Consider the following 18,828-nt stretch of genomic DNA (forward strand, 5'->3'; position numbering starts at 1 on the left):
CATTGCTTATGGGCTGTCTAGCTCATTACCTCTTATTTTACTATTTTTACAGATGTTGAGGAATTAAGATGATACAAGATATAACTGAAGAGTGATCAGAAGCAGAATCTCTATACTTTTATTTTGGTTGAAAATCTTATTGCATTTGATGTAAGGACTATGAATCATTGTTGAATTTATCGAGACATTAAAGAAAAAATTTAGGTCGTTATGTTTTGGATTTAAATTATTATCTAATTATTCCGCTGTTGGTTTAAGATAGCATGATAAGATGCCTTGCATGCTTATAGGAAGAGTTTTCTATGAGTATGCGGTGGTTGCTATGACCCTCGATTCACAATCTTGGATCGGAAGCGTGACAGGCGCCATCTCCCCAAGCTCGGCCCCTTCCCATCCCAACATCCAGCACCTCAACGGGCTTCTCCGACGCAGCCTTCCAGAAGAGGGTCGACTTCCTTGAACCCGCCGAGCAAAGATCGGGCGAGAGCCTTCGCCCACGCGGTGTAGCGTAGGGTTTCCCCTTGCACAAGACAAGATTATACCAGATCGATTTTTATACGTGGACTACTCATACAACATGAGCATAAACACAACAAACGACATCCGAAAAAAGATTATCCCCCTCCCCCCCCCCCAAAAAAAAAAGAAAAAAGCGTGCAAAGCGGCAGCAAACATCCGTAGAGCTCCTCTGGAATGTTCGATAACGAACTTGACAATCCATTCCATAACATTATTCATCTAGATATAGTATAATCTTCTGATGATCTTAATTTTTGAAAAATTATATCCTGTATCATAATAGTTTTGCATGCGTCATATATTTGTCTCAAATTATCTCTCTGGGCACCTCAGATTTGATTTGTTTCGATGGTGCATTGCTTATAATGTACATATAGTATAGGACAGAATTTCTTCCGAAGATGCCGGTATAATTTTTTCAATTTGTTCCAGCGAGAGTTTGCTCCTCAGGGCCTGGAAGTTGCGGCAACCAAAATTTTAACTGCCATACAAAATAATTATTTTTATTTTTTATTTTTTATTTTTTATGACGTTATCAAATATTATTTTTTAATTTTTATTTTTTAAAAATTAAAAAATAAAAAAAAATATTTTTTTAATGACTAACCAAACACACCCAAAGCTAGCGGAGCATGTTCCTTCTTCTCTCCACAGAATTATATCGTGCTCTTTCAGGTGTCAAGAGCTCGTACCAGCATCGGAATCTCAACTGGAGTCTCTCTTCCCGGCGAGTCTGGAACATCTACAAGATTTTTGTTAAGCCTTGATCGTTTAGGGTTTTGCTCCAGAACTGTTTTATTTTGGTTCAAGTCATCACAATTTTTCTCAATAGCTATGTACAAACGCACAGTAACTGGTTTTGCTATTTCAGATTCAACCGTCCACTCATTTAATCGTGATTGTTTGCTTATAGGGCTCAACGCAGATGCCCCAACTCAAAATATGGAACCTAATTTTTGCCCATGTCAGTACCGCTGGCGACAATATGAGTTCTACCAGCTCAGAATCAACAGCTGATTCAGGCGGGTCCAAAATGGAATGATTGGAGAACTTCATCGATGACTTTACAGCACTGGAGTTGTGGTTTTAGTCATAGGGCTCAAGTCAGATACTAAAATTCATAGCATAGAACTCATTGCAGTCAGACCTTTTGCGTTTTTTCTTTATAAAGAGGAATGGCCCACCCACTGAAGTTGGAATTTGCAAGTCAATTTTGATTCTGTTTGATGGAAATTGAAGCATCTCAAATTAGAATTCAGTATGACACCCGCAAATTACATAATGATATGCTAACACAAGCCTCTGGAATCTCACGATATCTGGCAATTCCAATGGTCTCCAACCATCTTCTTCACCACACACAGATCCGGATTTAAAGGAAAAAATAAAAAGAAAAGAAAAATATCGACAAAGGAATTGAAAGGGGAGAAAAAAAAGACAGTGAATTTACATATCTCATGAACCAACAAACCAAACGAACAGATCCAGAGGGATAACTCGGATGTTTGGATTCTCAAGCCAACTAAGTATTCAAGGCCATGAACAAACTCTGCTTTCTCGCATGCTCTGGAACAAGGCGTTCAAGAGCATTTGGAGGTATGCACATTATCTCTGCCGAGGCCAAGAGAAGGCAAGTCAGAAACAGAGGCCTATGAATCAATGCAAATGCTGAAAATGTACATATTTACTTGCACATATGTGATCAGCTAAAAATTGAAAATTATAAAATAAAAGTATGCTTTATGAATCATTATATAGGTAGAATATTAGCAAAACTTTGGACATTAAATTTCCAAAACAAGTATTCAATCAAAGATGGTAATATGGTTATATAATGCTTATATAAAGATCATGTACCGGGACTGCTTCATTGGACCCTCAACAAGTTCTGAATTACTGACTACAAATGGTAAAATTGCACTGAAGAATTTGTAGATAAATGACACATTTAAGTTATTGCATTCATAATATGATATTGGAAATCAAACAAGCAAAATATAATTCACATCGCCTAAGTATTGCCTCATGGTAGATAAAGGAGATTACAGAAAAACAGGTATAAAGATGAAATAGAGCAACAGTCCAATGACAGGTCAGCAAGCTCTTGGAGGTAGGATGGCGTTTGAACAGTTAGAAAGTCACAGCCACATGTGAATTTATATGATATTAGCTGACAGAAATATGAGAATTACTTGCTATGCTATGATCAATGTCTGAAGAGTTCATTACCTTGAGGTTTAAAGTTGAAGAGCGGAGGAAGAGGACGACCATTGGGTAGACGAGTATCTGGATCTCTCAGCTCATCAAAGAAAGGGTGCATGCAGGCTTCCAACTGCAGGTTCTCACATGCTCAGAATTCAACAGTATAATGGTACCATCTCAAATAAATAATGCTATTCGAAGGGTATGATCTGATCCTGAACTTACAGCAGTGCACCGGAGATTTGGCGAGTACTGCAGAAACCTGCATACCAGGTCAACTGCTTCTGGGGGCAGTCGCTTTTGAAAAACCTGGAGCAAGAAAAATATCAAAATATAATTTTTTTTAAAAAAAACCGTAAGGGCTATTAATACACCAACTTTTGGTCTTATCTGAAATCTCCCACTGATGTAATTTGTATGGGTATCTTAATTAGGTTTATGCATGCAGCTGCTCTGTTCTCAAACTAGCAGATTGAACAATATATTAATGCTATGTCCAAGTTAACGAATTTACAGAGCCTAAATAGGGATTAAATTATTAAGAAAAGCGATTGTGCATTTAAGCAAGACCTTCAGAGCTGTGCTATCTGGAAAGATACAGTTTTCATAAGCTGACACAAAAGATGAACTGTCCTATACATTCAAGACAACGCGCAACAAGCCAGAAAATTCAAACAATTGTGTAGAAATTTAACTTATATGGATGATTGTCCGGAAAAGAGGAACTTAAGTCTCTTGATCTTTTGCTGGATTAGCCAACATGAACATGCATAGGAGATGTCAGACCATAATAAGCCAAAATAATCAGGATCAACATGCATGCGAGATGTTGAGCCATGCATGAGGCAAACGCTTCTGATTGAAAAGGAAGCTTCCTCTTTCTTAACAACTTGACTGGTGGTCTTCAAGAAAATTTGAGCTAATACAAGAGGGTCAGTCAGGTGTTGTTAGCGATACTCGTTCTTCCAAATTCTCTTTTACAAGATTATTTGCTGTCATATCTTGACAAAGGATGACATCCTTCTATTAACTATTTCTTTTTATTGAATTAATGTGAGAGCTAGTCTTCCCACAACTGGATCGGGATGCAGCTGCATACTTCATTACCCAACAGCAAAGTGCACTTTGCTGGTCCTCTTAATAGCTCCTATTTCCAATTTATTAAACTGTTTCAAACTAAGATGGTCAAATTGACTGAGCTACTTAAACTGTTTCAAACTAAGATGGTCAAATTGACTGAGCTGCCTTGCCTCCCAAACTTTCCATTTCTAGAAGAGAAGAGCTTCAGTTTGAGCTAACAACAAATTTGAACCTAGATGGTTTAACGAAAAATCATCTGATTATATATAGAACAAGTAACCAGAATCCAAAAATTCATACATTAGTAGCATGACTTATTTGAGATCATGAATTTCATTGCCACCTCAATTTTTTCCAGATTTCATGCAGTAGTTTTACTTGTTCCAGACATGTATCCACAGGATGTGTTCCTACTGATGCTTCAGATGATAGTTAAACAGCATGATTTAGCTTTGAAAAAAGTTTCAAGTCCTTTATTTATGTATAAGTTACGATATTAGACATTCCAAAACATACTAAACTGCAAAATCAAGGGCATATTCAAATTTAAAAAAAGGCATCCATCTCATTCATCATAGCAAGATGATTAAGGACAGCCGAACTGTCTTGAACCGCCCGATCCGAAGCATACTAACTTGGACCAGTCAGTTACTTGGGATGCACAGCCTTCCGATTCAGTCTGGGCCTCGAATTAGTCCAAACCAGATGGAACCGCTTGGTTTGACTCAGTTCAAGGTAGTTTGGGCGGTTCATGTTTTATATAACCATCCACGGCTAAGCCTGACCCTCACTCACCTCTCAAGTCATGCCTTTCGCTCATCTCTCTTGCACTAGCAATAGGTTTTCATTATCATGCTGCTGCCTACAACAATAACAACGATGACAGACTGATATGCATCCATCTCTCCCTCTGTCTCTCTCTCATCCTCCCTATTCTCTCGCTCTCTCACTCGCCTCTAGCTCTCTATCTCTCTCTCAACCTCTCTGTCCAAGGAAGCCCTATGCTCTCTCTATCCCCCTCCCTCTCCTTCTCCATCCCCCTAGTTTTGGTATGCCTCGGTTTGGTAATGTACAGAAACCAGGAGTCGGCCAATATGACCCCTAATACTAGTTTGGTGAACCTTGAAGATGATAATTAGGATATATGTATGATTAGCTAGATCCAAATCCTTGAGGATGGACCACTCAAGACTTGAACACGAAACTTCTAGTTCCCAGGCAAAGAGGTATAACCATTGAGGCAACCCTTAGTTCATGACAATTAAGATATTTAAATGCAATAAGCATGTCTTGATAAGCACCATCTGCGATGTTCCACATCATGTACAATCCACTTATTTTATATAGCAGAAACATCGAAAAGTTTGTTAATATGATATTTGAAACAGCCATAGTACCATTCCTCTATGTTGTTGACAAAATGAGGTCTTTGGGGGAGGTCATAGTTGGTAGTTGTTCTTAATTCCATCACAGCTGCAGAATGGAAATGACTATTTCTTAGCATGCATATCCTCAAGCTGGAAATGATTCAATAATATCACAAACAAACATGTTTCACAGACCTATATCTGGAACTGTCATTTTTTGTGTGGAACACTACTGGTTGTCTTATAATTGTATATGAAAGTTCTACAACCACAACAGAAAAAAAAAAATGTCATCTTCAACAATTCAAAACTTGTATATATATGACTAAGCTTTCAATCAATGCATTATAGATTAACTAACTAGATGACAACTTAACTGCTCAATGGTTGTATATATTTAGAAGCCACGAGATGAGTTCCTTAAATTTTTGGGATGATTGATCATTATAGATAATGTGTTTAAGTTGTATATATTTACAAGCCACGAGACGAATTCCTTACATTTTGGTATATTTGATCGTTATAGATAATGTGTTCAACCATAAACACAGGAAAGTGGAGATCGCATACTGCTAGAAAAGGATATATTATTATACATCCTCAAATTTTAATTTTCATACGTTTCATCCAATTAAGCCAACCTGGTATCAATGGTGTCAGGCATTTTAGTTTGAGTATCAAGGTGAAAAAACAGAAAACATGCTTCCTATTTGGCAAATATTTAAAATAAAAAAAAAAATCTTCTTTAGATTTCTTCTTCTTTTAACGCGAAGGTATTCCAAAATCATCATACAAGGAGTGTAGTCTTTCTTCCCTTACAAAAAATAATGTCATCAAGTATGACAAACTCTCTTCCTTTTCTCTTAAGAAGGCAATAGAATATTCATTAGAATCCAAAGAAAGAAAGTTCATAAAAAGGTACTCAACAAGATTAGCGGAAAGTATAATGCTTTATGCCCTATATTGATGCTTTCAGGGGTTTGGACAAGCAATCAGTCAAGCTAAATCTCAATAAAAAAATGGCTAGAAACATTTGCCCAAATAAGATGAACAAAGTCATACAAAACTAAGATAGTTTGTATTTACCTTATGCCATGGATGTGCCTTTATCTGTGGAAACTTAAACTCGGTGTAATTTGGATTCATGCACTTTATCTCTTCTCTTGTGGGCGTTCCCAGAACCTTTGAAACATATCCATGGACACAGAACTGGGATTCAGAAAACCAGGAGAATATAAAGAGGATGTGCACTTATTATATAATGGTATCACCTTGATGATCTCAACCAGCTGATCAACTCCACTTTCTCCAGGAAACAAGGGCTACACTAGCCATGCATTTGACTTAAATATCAGAACTTTTGGAGTAATAAGGAGTAGAAAACCTGATGAAACACTATATACAATAGCATAGAATTTAAAAATTACAAATTAAACTTCCAAATGAGAAAGAAACAACCTGCCCAAGTATCAACTCAGCCATTACACAGCCTGTAGACCACATGTCAATTGCGGTTGTATACTCAGTTGCACCAAATATGAGCTCAGGTGCACGATAATATCTCGAGCATATGTAAGAGATATTTGGTTCTCCTTTCACCTGGATTATAACAACAGAACCATAGCTTAAAGCAATCAAACAAAAAATATTATGCAAAGAAGGCTTACCAATACTTTTGCACTGCCAAAATCACACAATTTGAGCTGTTGCGTATGTGGATTAACCTGAAAACAACAGTTTAGTATGTGGTGATCAGCATAATCAATGAATTTTCAAGAGTTTATGCAAGACATGTTTCAGCTGGAGACAGCGTCAAATCCAACTGGTTCAATAATTACCATGTCTATATTATTCACTTGTCATGGCAAAACTATATTAATGAAATATAACATTTCTCTAAGTCAACTAATGTCCCCCATTTAATTGAGAACTTCTTACAAGTTGATACCTATGCATGTGACGGGAGACTTATAAACCTGGCTTACAGCATGTGCACGGTGAATATGCAAAACAAAAACTAGGATAAGAGAGGACATGGAACACTTAATAACAATCAAACATCCTATCACCACTTTGAGAATTAACAGCCTCAGAAAACCAAGGATTTTCTGCTCATCATACATGTGTAAAGACACGACAGTAGACATATTTTTTAAATTCTCGCTACACAGCTAGCCGAGCTAAAAAAATATTTTTCAACAGCAAGACTACTAATTTGATGATGAAAATACATTTAAAGCCTGGATTTCTGGAAAATAAATATCAAATGCTTGATGTGACCGTGAAAAGCCTTCCTCGAGCCTGTTGATGGCAGTATGTTAAAGATTGTGAGTATGCATGCATATGGATGCAAACAGACAACATGATTGTGATATACAGATGGGGCACAGTTAGAAGTCTGTCTAATATAAATACATTCTCAGGAAGAAGAGAGAAGGATCTCACAAGCAAGTTTTGAGGTTTAATATCTCGATGACAGATGCCAACACTGTTATGGATGTAAGCAAGTGCTCTGCATATCTGAAAAAATGAAGAATTGCATATACAATAAGATTCATACGGTCTCATGAAAAAAAAAAAATTTAAAAAAAAGGGTCAAGGCAGCTTCCAATGACAACCTGAGGATTATTTTTGCTGAAACTATCGTATGTACAAATTAGCATGTTCTTTATCATTATTATGACAGTTAAATGAACAAAGATCAGATCAGGCACAAAACCTGATGTAGAGCAAAATAACATAAACTATGAACCAACAGCGATTCCAAATAGATAGGGTAAGGCTTATTGGTTGTGTCTATGCTTATGGAAGACATGTTAATGAACTCATAAAAGGATCTAATGGGCCGAACTCAACTTGTGGATGTAACATTTGCTGGTTTGTGTGTGTGTGTGTGTGTGTGTGTGTGTGAGAGAGAGAGAGAGAGAGAGAGAGAGAGTCAAGCATAAGGACCAAACTGGCCAACCAAGACTGCATGCATCCCTTGATGATGCAGTCCACTTGGGTGTTTTGCACTTTTGCTTCGACGAGTAATGCATTCCATGTATGTGCAAGTATGTGTATCCCTCTATCTAGATCTGCATGCATGCACAAGAATGTGCTTGTATGTCTAAAAGCAAAGGAATTAGCCACATAGCCATAGTTTTTCCATTCAACATTAGAGCTACTTACAAAAGTAACAAGCATGATTTGATGTAAACCAAGGTTAAAATATGAGCACTGCAATTGGACTTGTCTATCATGTCAAACTTTGGTAAGTAATTATCCGACACTGCAATACACTTGTTGTGAATACATCTTGATGTCAACAAGGTTTTAAATCCTATGGGATGAGGGTATCCCGGTTTTTCCACAAAACAGGATGCCCTTTGATTTTTTCCCTATCTAGGCGGCTGTCCCGGTAAGCATCCTCCATCTCTCTCCTCCCCCACTATTCTTTCATTTCTTTCTTTCGTTCGTTCTTTTTCCTTCTTTATTTCTTTTCCTTCTTCATTTCTTTCTTCCGTTTTCTTGTTCATTCCTTTCTTTCTTTCTTTTCCTTCTTCCTTTCTTTCCTTTTTTTCTTTTTTCCTTCACTTCTTCCTTCTTTCCTTCCTTGCTTTTTCTTCTCCCTTCCTTTCTTCTTTGCTTTTTCTTCTCCCTTCCTTCCTTCCTTTTCTCTTTCCTTTTTCTTCTCCCACCCCTGATCCCAGTCCCCTTTTTTCACAGGAATGGACAGAACGGTCGGGACACTGCCCATCCCACCAGTTTTTAAGACCTTAGGTAGATGTTAATACATCAAAGGATGGCCTTCTTTGGTTTAATATTACCATATCAAACTTTTTGTGTAAAACTGAAATGTTACCATTAGATTTGATACATCAACTTTGCATTTCAAGTCATTTGACTCTGCGCATGATGGCATCATGCAAAAATTAACATATCCGGCCCTTTCCTACCAATCGCGGCATTCAAAATGAAGAAAAGCATATTAAAGTTACCTTCCATGGATGGCGTACATATGCAAGTTATGCAACTAACATGAAATAACCTATTGTATGAGTATTCATTACATTATATAGCCCCACTCTGTAGTCTCGACGTATTTTTGAAGAGCAACATCTCAAGGAATAAGGTGAATCAAGTCCTATTCCTATATAAGCTTTTTCTTCTTTTTCTTGTTTTGTAGGGAAAAGAAAAAAGAAAAGGCTTATGTGAAGCTCAATTCACCTCATATACGACTTCTAGTATAACTTACATGTCTGGTGCATATATGCAGTAACGCATGTACATATGTAATTAACTATGTAAGATCCTAACCAGACAATAGTTTCATGCATTTGTAGCACAATGTTCCATACACCAAATCATCATTCAATGACAGATTGGATTGGAATGGTTGCTAGGAGGATGAATTATTTCGCAAAGTGAAATTTTTATATAGCATGCAGGGAGAAGTAACATATTAAATTATCATTGAAGCTAAAATATTGGCTAATCTGTAGAGTGTCTAGCATACTGAATTTTAAGAAATTTGAAATAGGGACATCTCTATCTTTCAGATGTGTGAGAAAATATGATTGAACATGTATATAATGAATAATTGCTTGGACTAGTTAGGATATATGCTCTATACAAGTTACTAATTCTTGTTAGATATTATTTTAGACTAGTCAATCAGCATGCAGAAGTGCCAAAAATAGATGTGCGGTACAGATGCTATCATGATGAGCCAATATGAAGCATCAACAATGTAATGAAGTATTCCCAATATATGGATGTCTAAGACATCAAGGAACCCAAGTTTTGGAGTTTCTGGGTGATACCAGTAGTTGGTACTACTACTCACCCGTCATAATTCAGACAATGACTATGATCGGTAGCTAAACCCTTGAAACCACACTTTACAAAGTTTTCTGAGTCAGACAATAACAAATTCAGAAAATCCTAAGACCCTGTTTGGATGCCGGAGCATCTTACCCAGCGATAGATTATGTTTTTAATCTACGCTTAGCCAAAAAACTAGGAGTTTAATGGGAAATCTTTATTCCTAGCAGCCCTTAAAGTTAAAACACCTTTCAGATGGAACACAGAATCCTATTTTGCAGTGGATTGCCAGATGGAATGCTCCCCTCATTGTTTAAGATTCTTTTCCTTCCATCACCTTCTCCAAGAACAAAATATCCTGTCACCATATAAGTTACCCTGGCAATCAGGCCCTAAAATATTTGTTTTAAGGTTAAAGAAGACATCTCTTGCTTCGAATTAGCCAGTATTGCATCTTCTATAAAATAACAGTTAGTCTACATCTGGAAACTTTCATAAATTATACTAAATCACCAGCATGTTAGTCATTTATAGGAAACCAGCTGGTGGGTCTTCATAGCTAATGGATACGACCAGATTCACCACCTTCTCATATACCAATTGTAGTGGATCTAGAAATTTATTTTTCTATAGTGTTCCCCTTCCACAACTTCTTGCATATTACCATGAATGATAGTTGCATGATGCCATAGCAGTTGTCATAAACATATGCTTAAATTTACTACTATATCCTTAATTCATTGTAGAGATGCAGGACTTCTAGGGTCAGAATTAAATCAGTTGTGTACTGGACTCTGTACCTACAAGTTTAGTTCTAATCATGGTCACTTGACAAGACAGAATTGGGTTTCCGGGAGCATCAAGTAAAAAGCCAACCATGAATCATAATCAGATATGACCGAACAAGGTCATCTCCAACAAGCTGGAAAAAGCTGATGCATGAAGTAATTTCTTAAAATGGCCTGTGATTTGAGAGAATCCTGAGTCAGTTGACTATAATTTAAAATTTTGAATTTTTTTTTAAAAAAAAATGAAGGTGGACACCTAACACAACTTAAAGACATCCTACTTGCTGCATAAAGCAAAATTTTACTGTTGTTGGCATGAAATATTAGTTACATTGGCATCACTAGATTTTCTTAAAAAGTACTACTTGTTTTGTAGTCCATTGGATTGATAATTTGTAGTTAAAACATCTGCAGTTCAAGAGAGTCCAGATGGTTTTACTTGCTTATGCTTATTGTGCTTTCCTGGCTCCAGTTCTTGCTCAATGCTTTATGTTAACCAGTTCTTTTGGAGTTCCCATTTTCTTGACGCAAATGTGACATCGAGGCTTAACCTGATTCTATGCTCATATGCAGATAAAATTTAATTAGAAAGAATTGTCCAGGTTTCATCATCAGTGTAACTTCATGTAGAAGGGAGACCAGAACTCTGGATGCATTCACCAATTATTTGGAGGATTTTCTAGAGAAGTGGCACAAGCAGCAACTTCATTAAATAGTTTCAACATTGAAGTAGTAAAATTAATAGTCAAAGCCTCAAAGGATGTTTAAGGTTCTATTGGGATCTGGCTACTCAGATGCCTGTTCCTAATCTACCACAATGCATGTTCTCAAGCACTAAAATTAGACATTTTTTTAGCTTTCTCCTAACCACATGTGGCCTTAGGCAAATGCATGAGAGGTATTCCTTATTCTGTTATGCACGAACATGTTTTCAGTTTGCCTTCAAAGGAGGTTTGAGGTTCTATCGGGATCTGGCTAATCAGATACCTGCTCCTACTCTACCATAATGCATGTTCTCAAGCACTAAAATTAGACATTTTTTTACCTTTCTCCTACAAATGCACATGTGGCCTTAGGCAAATGCATAAGAGGTATTCCTTATTCTGTTATGCACAAACATGTTTTCAGTTTGCCTCCAAATGATAGGAGTTTACCTCATAAAGCTCAAACCTAATTTATAATGTCATGTTCACCGCAGAGTTCAGACACAACACATCCCCATCTAATGTCATTAAAGGAATATTTCAGTCCAGATCCATGTCCTAGACCCAAAGCAATAAGGAGCATCCAGGTCATACCTTAAGACAAGCTTCATCCATTAAATTTAGCTAAAAAGAGAGGGAAAACGTGGCAAGAAAGAGGGGAATAGAAGAAAACTTAAGAATTACAAATACAAATATATGCTACTCTGTAACATAATATGTATGAGCATGCATGTATATGTAAAAGCAGGCATGGGTATTTAAGGTAAAGATTTACAAGTACAGAAGACTAGTATCTTACTTGGAGATTCCACAATAGTTATCAGTTACAAAGATATTAGAAAATATAAGTTACAAACCTTAGAATCAACTTCATTTTCATTAAAGAAAATATTAGGTATTAGACATTTACTGTTCATCAATACTGGTAGATAGAGGTTCTATTTTGTCATTATATATAGATATCATCTCCTTTTGGCATAAAAGATATTGTTTAGGCATTTCTGATCTTCAAAAAGGCATAAAGGTAGACCGTACCACGTGCAAGTTTTCTTTACTATGGTTGCCTTCAGACCATAGGATTGCTTAAATATTTAACATGGAACTATGCACCAAATAAAAGCCTCCACCTCTGAATGGCATTTAGTGGACATGGACAAAACTTAAAAAATTAGACGTCTCATAAAGTGACAGTCGCTGAATCACCATTTAAGGAAAATGAATTATAGTAAAAGCAGCTGATGAACATATTTTGCCACTTGAAATGAATGTGAAGAGTCCATAATTGCAACAGCGATTCCCAATGACAATAATGATAAAATTTCAAGGTCCAAAACTGAGATATGAGCAACTGAAAGTGATACAATTGCTGGGTTACAGGTCAGACAAACCGTAAAGCATGTGATAGCACAGACCTGATAAGTATAGAGTTTGACATAAAGGAGCGGCAAACGCTGGTTCATCCTGTTGTACTGCCTTGCAATACGATTAACAGTTTCTGGAACAAACTCAAGTACAAGATTCAGGTAAAGTTCTTCTCTATCTGTGGTAGAAAAGAAGTAGTGCTTGAGACCAACAATATTAGGATGGTCCAGCATGTGCATAATCTGCAATTCCCTGTTCTTATAACGCTTATCCTGAAGAACCTTCTTAATAGCAACAATTTCTCCAGTTTCCCTACATTTTGCCTAAGAAGAAGAGGAAAAACTGATTCTAAGATCTAATTTAACAGAAAATAAATATAGTAGTTGGAGAAAAAGCAATACAAGTTCAATACCTGAAATACAACTCCAAAAGAACCTGTTCCAACCACATGTTCTGCTATGTAAGTAACTGCCTGTTTAGTAATCACAAATTTGGTGACTGTCATAGGGGTAAACCATAAGAAAATGATAAACATAAACACAAAAAATTTCCTGGCAACCTGCTTGGGTTGGCCATTTCGACCACCAACAACAGTGGCAATTATATGTCCCCGTTCAGCACCCACTCCATCAGTAATGTCTGGCTCAATTTCCTGGTAAAAAAACAAAAAAGAAGGGGACAAAGCATCTTACTTTTTAACACACAAGTTCCACAAAAATATCCTGCTTAGTTTGAAAAAGAAATCAAGAAAGTACCCTATTTTTTAACGAATGGCAAAGCACAATATTTTTTGATTGATGGAACAAAATCAGTCATAAATGTTAAATTCACCATCGATGCATTATCTCTTGCATGTTGGGAGTAGACAGTAATCATTCATAGGGAACTTTAGTCTAAAGAATATGACCGGTCAATAACCATTTCAAGAGAATATTAAAAACAGAATGTTACTTTGTCCTCGTCCAGGTCTGGCATGGTGTCCTTTAATCTCATCTCCAGCATCTCCCTTCCAAGCCATTCAACTGAGCTGGATGAACCCTTGAAACTGTTTGCTGCTCTAGAAGTGCCCACACCACTATGCCTCAGACTGGCAGATGCCATTTGGTTGCTGATAGGTGTGTGTTATGCTAATTTCAGCCACTGACTTTACAACCCTCTCATTCGAACCTTTATTGCAACAGGAAACTCGCATACCTGACAATAGATAACCTGAGTATAGGTAAAACTCTTCAAACCATTGCCATATTCATCCAATCTGGAAAGTCCACAAAAAAGTGATCATTTTTACACCATAATCCAAGTCAATGATCGATGTTGTTCATTGCATTCCTCAAGTCCTATGCAGAAAAAACTCAGGTGTTTTAGTGGCTTCAAATACTTGGAAAAGAAAATATTTAAGAAACTTAACATTGACATAGCATCCACTTGATGCATGGATAACTAGTCTTCAAAACCTTTCTTTTAGTCGCTGTGCATCTTGTAGATCATAATGAACAGTAAAGATCATTGGTTGGATGTGCCACAATCCTTATTGCCTTGAAGCCATCATTAGATGGACTGTTCCCTGGAAATACTAGAGGCTTAGAGCCAACATCTGACCCCCGGCCCCCCAAACCACACCCCACACCATACGTACACACAGTTAGAACTTTACACCCACCAAACATTTAATGGAACCCAATTTACATAATTCTATTTCCTTTTCTGAATTGATAATATATATTAACTACTACATATTGCTACCTCCACCCATTCCTTCAAAAAAATATAAAAAATATCCTAATGATGATCCTGCAGCTAATTTGTGAGCTGTGGAAGGAGGTTATATTCCAAGCGATAGTTTTCCATTGGAAAAAAAAAAAAGTAAAGGAAGTTCTAGGAATTAACTTGCATGGATTTGTGTTTATACAAAACTTTCCCCTTTATTTTTTCTAATTGACTGCATAAAATTCTACATTTTGGAAATAACCATTGTAATTTTCTAGAAGCTGCATGAATTCAACCATTAAAATAACAATCTTCGAAAACATTTAGATTAGATAAATGCCTGCTTAAAATATCAAGCAACAAAAAGTTACTGTCCCATTAACTCTCTCAAGACGCATTGTTATTTAACAAAACAGAAAAAAAAGGCATAAGTACCTTGTAGATTCGAGGATGCAAATCCAGAAAAAGGGAAAGAAAAACTCAAACCCCTTTCCATCAACTCAGACAACTAAAAACCATCTTTTGCAAAATTTCTTTCCCATCATTTTATCTTACCCTAGAAAAACACACACAAAAGAACAGCTCAAATCACAAGAAATAACTTTCCATCATCGACACCGAATGATCGGGGACCATCACGGGAATTAGCTACAAATGCTACCCAAGAATCTTAAGAAAGAGTCCAAAAAAACACCGAAGAAACGAAGAATGGATCTTTGTTACCCTAGTTAATGCTCGCTTACCCAGAGAGAATTCTGATTGAAGGAAAGCAAAGACCAATCATTTCCTACAAGAGAGAAAACCCTAGAATCTCTCTCTCTTTCTCTCTCTCTGGAGAGGCTGTGAATTGATACTACCAAGATCAAAAGAGCAGCAGAGGGCTGGCTCTGTAACACGCCAAAAGAAGCTAACCGCCCATTGACGCCTGCTGAAGCGGATCTGACGAGCGGTAGTGCGCGAGCGACACCATGGACACTCCTCCCCTGTCCACTACCGCACTACCAACTTTTAGCTCCCTAATTACTCCTTCCCAAAAGGCAGTAGGATTTTTTTTTTTTTTTTTTTTTTTTTTTTGCTTAGGTAACAAGTAGGATTTCTATGACCATAAATAAAAGTGACCAATCTTATGACAAAGTGATATAATACTTTAACTAGTCTATGTTCAGGACAAAATGTTATAAAGCCTCACTTTCTTATGCATGATATTGATGTGGCACCTTATAAATGGTTCAATCAGTAGGGACCATACCAATCCCCTGCCGTTTGGTAGGGTAACCAAGGGAATAAGTTAAGTGCACTATGTAGCATGCAGTATTAGTTTTGGGATGGATGAGTAGAAGCTTTGGATCCACAAAATATATATTTAATTTTATTTTAATTGATTATGATTAGTATTGAAGTTTTAAAATTCATGTTTGACATGTGATATGGATGAGATTTTTCAAGAAAAGAAAAAATTTAATGAAAAAATAGATGTCTAGACTAATGCCGACAATCTTATCTGCCATTATTATTGGAAGGCTACCAACTACTTTAAATGGGACCATAGATATTCATCCTTACTTTGATCCATTAGATTTGATAGATGGGTCTTTCATCAATTATCCAAACATAACTATTATGAATATCATTTGGATGGATAGATTCATCTACTATATATTCAAATGAGAATGCTATGCATAGACAACAACAACCTTACAGCCAAAATTTTCATAAGCTATACAGAAGATTGGTAAAAGTAATTAACTGATTATATAGTTACACTGTATTACTCTATCTTCGAAATATGACATTATCTAAATTAAAATATAAATTTTTTGTAAATATTAAAATTTTTCATTAGCGAAATAATTTTTTATATGGCTAACTATCTAAAATGCTAAAATCTGGATGTATAAATTGTTGAGTACAAATACCTCAATCTCCCCAAGCTGCCCACAGGCAACCAAATTAAAGAAAAAGGAAACAAGGAGAAGTGACACTAACTAAACAAAAAATTATTAACTTCATATATTAAAAAAAATGATGCTAAGTAGTTTAATGATTGATGGGATTACTGTCATCCATCAAATACTCTTGTCCCTTTTTTCACACATATGCATCTTAAATGTCAAAAGCTAGTTTCAAAAATAGAATTGTTGTATTGGCAACGAATTAATTGAATCATTAAGCTGGATGCATTGATATGATTTTTGATTTATGACAATATGAAATCTCTACACATATATCAAGGGTTGTTTACTTCTAGCTTACCTATTGCAATCATCAAGTACAATCCACATATACCATTCCTTGTTCACATGCAACTAATTCTATGTTTTTCGAATTTTTAGTATAATGATTGCACCCCTCATCCAACTTAAAAAGAATATGCTTTTGGATCTCGAGAGATGTTTCCCTACGAATTTCACTTGTATAATTCTTGTGACACTCGCATAGTCGTAACAAACTAGTTCCATGCCTTTGTTTTTACCTCTTCTAACCAAACCATCTATTAATGTTTTCCTTTGCAATTTAAATTGCTAGGGATCAATTAATTATGAAATATGCATCAAAGCCAGAGGTCATTAGTTTGAATCCCAAGCAAGCCATTTACCTTTTATTTTTTTTTTCTCTTGACTCATTCCCGGTTGAGTCATTATCAACTCATTCTTGACCCTTTCGTATTTTCATTATTGAATTATTTTGACCTTATTCTTGTTTTAAGTTATTCTTGACTCATTCATGCTTCTATGTTTGTAGCCCAGTCACATGTAAGGAGGGAGGGGATTTGGATTCCTATCAAGATTAATTTTATCCATTTATTTTTGCAAGTTTTTTCACCTCCCGACTCTATTCTCGATTGAATTAACATTGATTCATCTTATTTTGAGTCAATTTTGAATCGTTCATGTTTTCGTGTGCATTATCCGATTGAACATAGAAAGGATATTGAAGTTTGATATATGATATTGATCCTTTCGCTAATAAGTGTAGTTGTATCTTTCATACGAAAGAAAGAATGATTAATATTTTTTCGCAGCATGTTGGATTACATTTTGCACAACTTTTAAAGCACGATGTCTGCTTCATGATCTATATTGACTGATGGGAGGAAAAAATTGGAAGGCTTTAAAAGCTATGCAAAGCATGATCCAATGTTAGCACCCCGAAAGAACATTTATCATTCTTTTGCACAAAAGATACAACCTCCAACCCTTTGCTAATAGCTTAAGCTTTGTGATTGCTCATGTTCAGACCAACAAAACCACCTTAGCCCGAAGACCAAATAGCTGACGTGGATGAACATCCACAGTCCACATTCCACAATCCCTAAACCATCTGTGCTCTTGTATCTTTCTCCTTTTGGAGCAAAACATCATGCCTGTTGTATTGAAAAATGTATGAATTTATCTTCTCCAAACATCTTGTAGAAAACCAAAGGCGTGGACAGGGCGTCATCATCACAATGACCAAAGGCTTTTTTTGGTTGGCACCTCCATGGAATCATGGTTCTATACTGCCTATAAGTTGATAGGCATAGGGAAATAATTAACTCAAGAAGTCCCCATCTATCTCAAAAGAAAGAGAGTATTATAAAACCATATCCAACTCATTCCCCTGGTCGGTGTCATGGTGAGCATCTTGTCCTTGGCAAGTGGATTCATGGTTCTTCCAACAAAGTACCACATGGCTCACCAAATTTTAAGGGGGGACTTGCCATGTGGAAGCAAGGGAGGGATTTGGGAAGAAAAAAGATTAGCAAGTCTGAAATCTTGCTAAACAAAATTACTCAGCCGATGTGGTTCTTTGTGTGCATTCTTCTTGGCGGCCTGGTAAAGCTCAGTCCACTAGATGACTTGATTACATAAGAAATTGACATGTAAAATTCAGGTGGCTCTTCCTCGTTGATGTGACACACAACTTTTTCTTTTTTTTTTTCAAACTATGAGAGCATCATCAATTATTTTAAAGAAATAATGCGATAGTAATCCATTACAAACATTAAAGAAATGCCTTGGAAGCTTTGAAGTTTGAATAAATCAAACATGATTATGGAGGCATGCAGTTGCCAGGCAATAGCCTAAGTTGCCTCTACAAACAAATATTATAAATTTCATGGGATGGAGTTGTCTCAATTTTCTCATGGAATGAGAACCATCCCATCATGACACTTGGGACAAGAGATGTTCCAAGATATGTTGATCAGAAAGCTAAGATGATGGTGGGATGATTCTATCCTGACACATGAGAGGTACCCTATCCTGCTGTCCCTTGGAACATCCTGCCGAGATTTGAATCCTTACCACAAAA

General features: G+C 36.4%; 1 protein-coding gene across 2 annotated transcripts; it reads right to left on the bottom strand.

Moving 5' to 3' along the window:
* Positions 1–1,707: 1,707 nt before the first annotated feature.
* LOC105036107 (shaggy-related protein kinase kappa) lies at positions 1,708–15,575 on the bottom strand. Of its 2 annotated transcripts, XM_010911851.4 has the most exons (13): positions 15,279–15,575; positions 13,780–14,022; positions 13,388–13,480; positions 13,241–13,300; positions 12,879–13,151; positions 7,614–7,688; positions 6,836–6,892; positions 6,627–6,767; positions 6,440–6,490; positions 6,255–6,350; positions 2,947–3,030; positions 2,749–2,851; positions 1,708–2,130 (listed from the first exon to the last, which is right to left on the bottom strand). In XM_010911851.4, the coding sequence occupies exons 2-13, from the start codon at positions 13,927–13,929 to the stop codon at positions 2,042–2,044; spliced, it is 1,272 nt and encodes a 423-aa protein (XP_010910153.1). In that variant the 5' UTR covers positions 13,930–14,022; positions 15,279–15,575; the 3' UTR covers positions 1,708–2,041. The 2 variants fall into 2 exon arrangements, with proteins under 2 accessions (XP_010910153.1, XP_019703964.1); XM_019848405.3 differs by lacking the exon at positions 13,780–14,022 and having other exon boundaries at positions 15,279–15,532.
* Between the last annotated feature and the right edge of the window lie 3,253 nt (positions 15,576–18,828).

Source organism: Elaeis guineensis, chromosome 1 (genome assembly GCF_000442705.2).
Source record: "Elaeis guineensis isolate ETL-2024a chromosome 1, EG11, whole genome shotgun sequence".
NCBI classification, from domain to species: Eukaryota; Viridiplantae; Streptophyta; class Magnoliopsida; order Arecales; family Arecaceae; genus Elaeis; species Elaeis guineensis.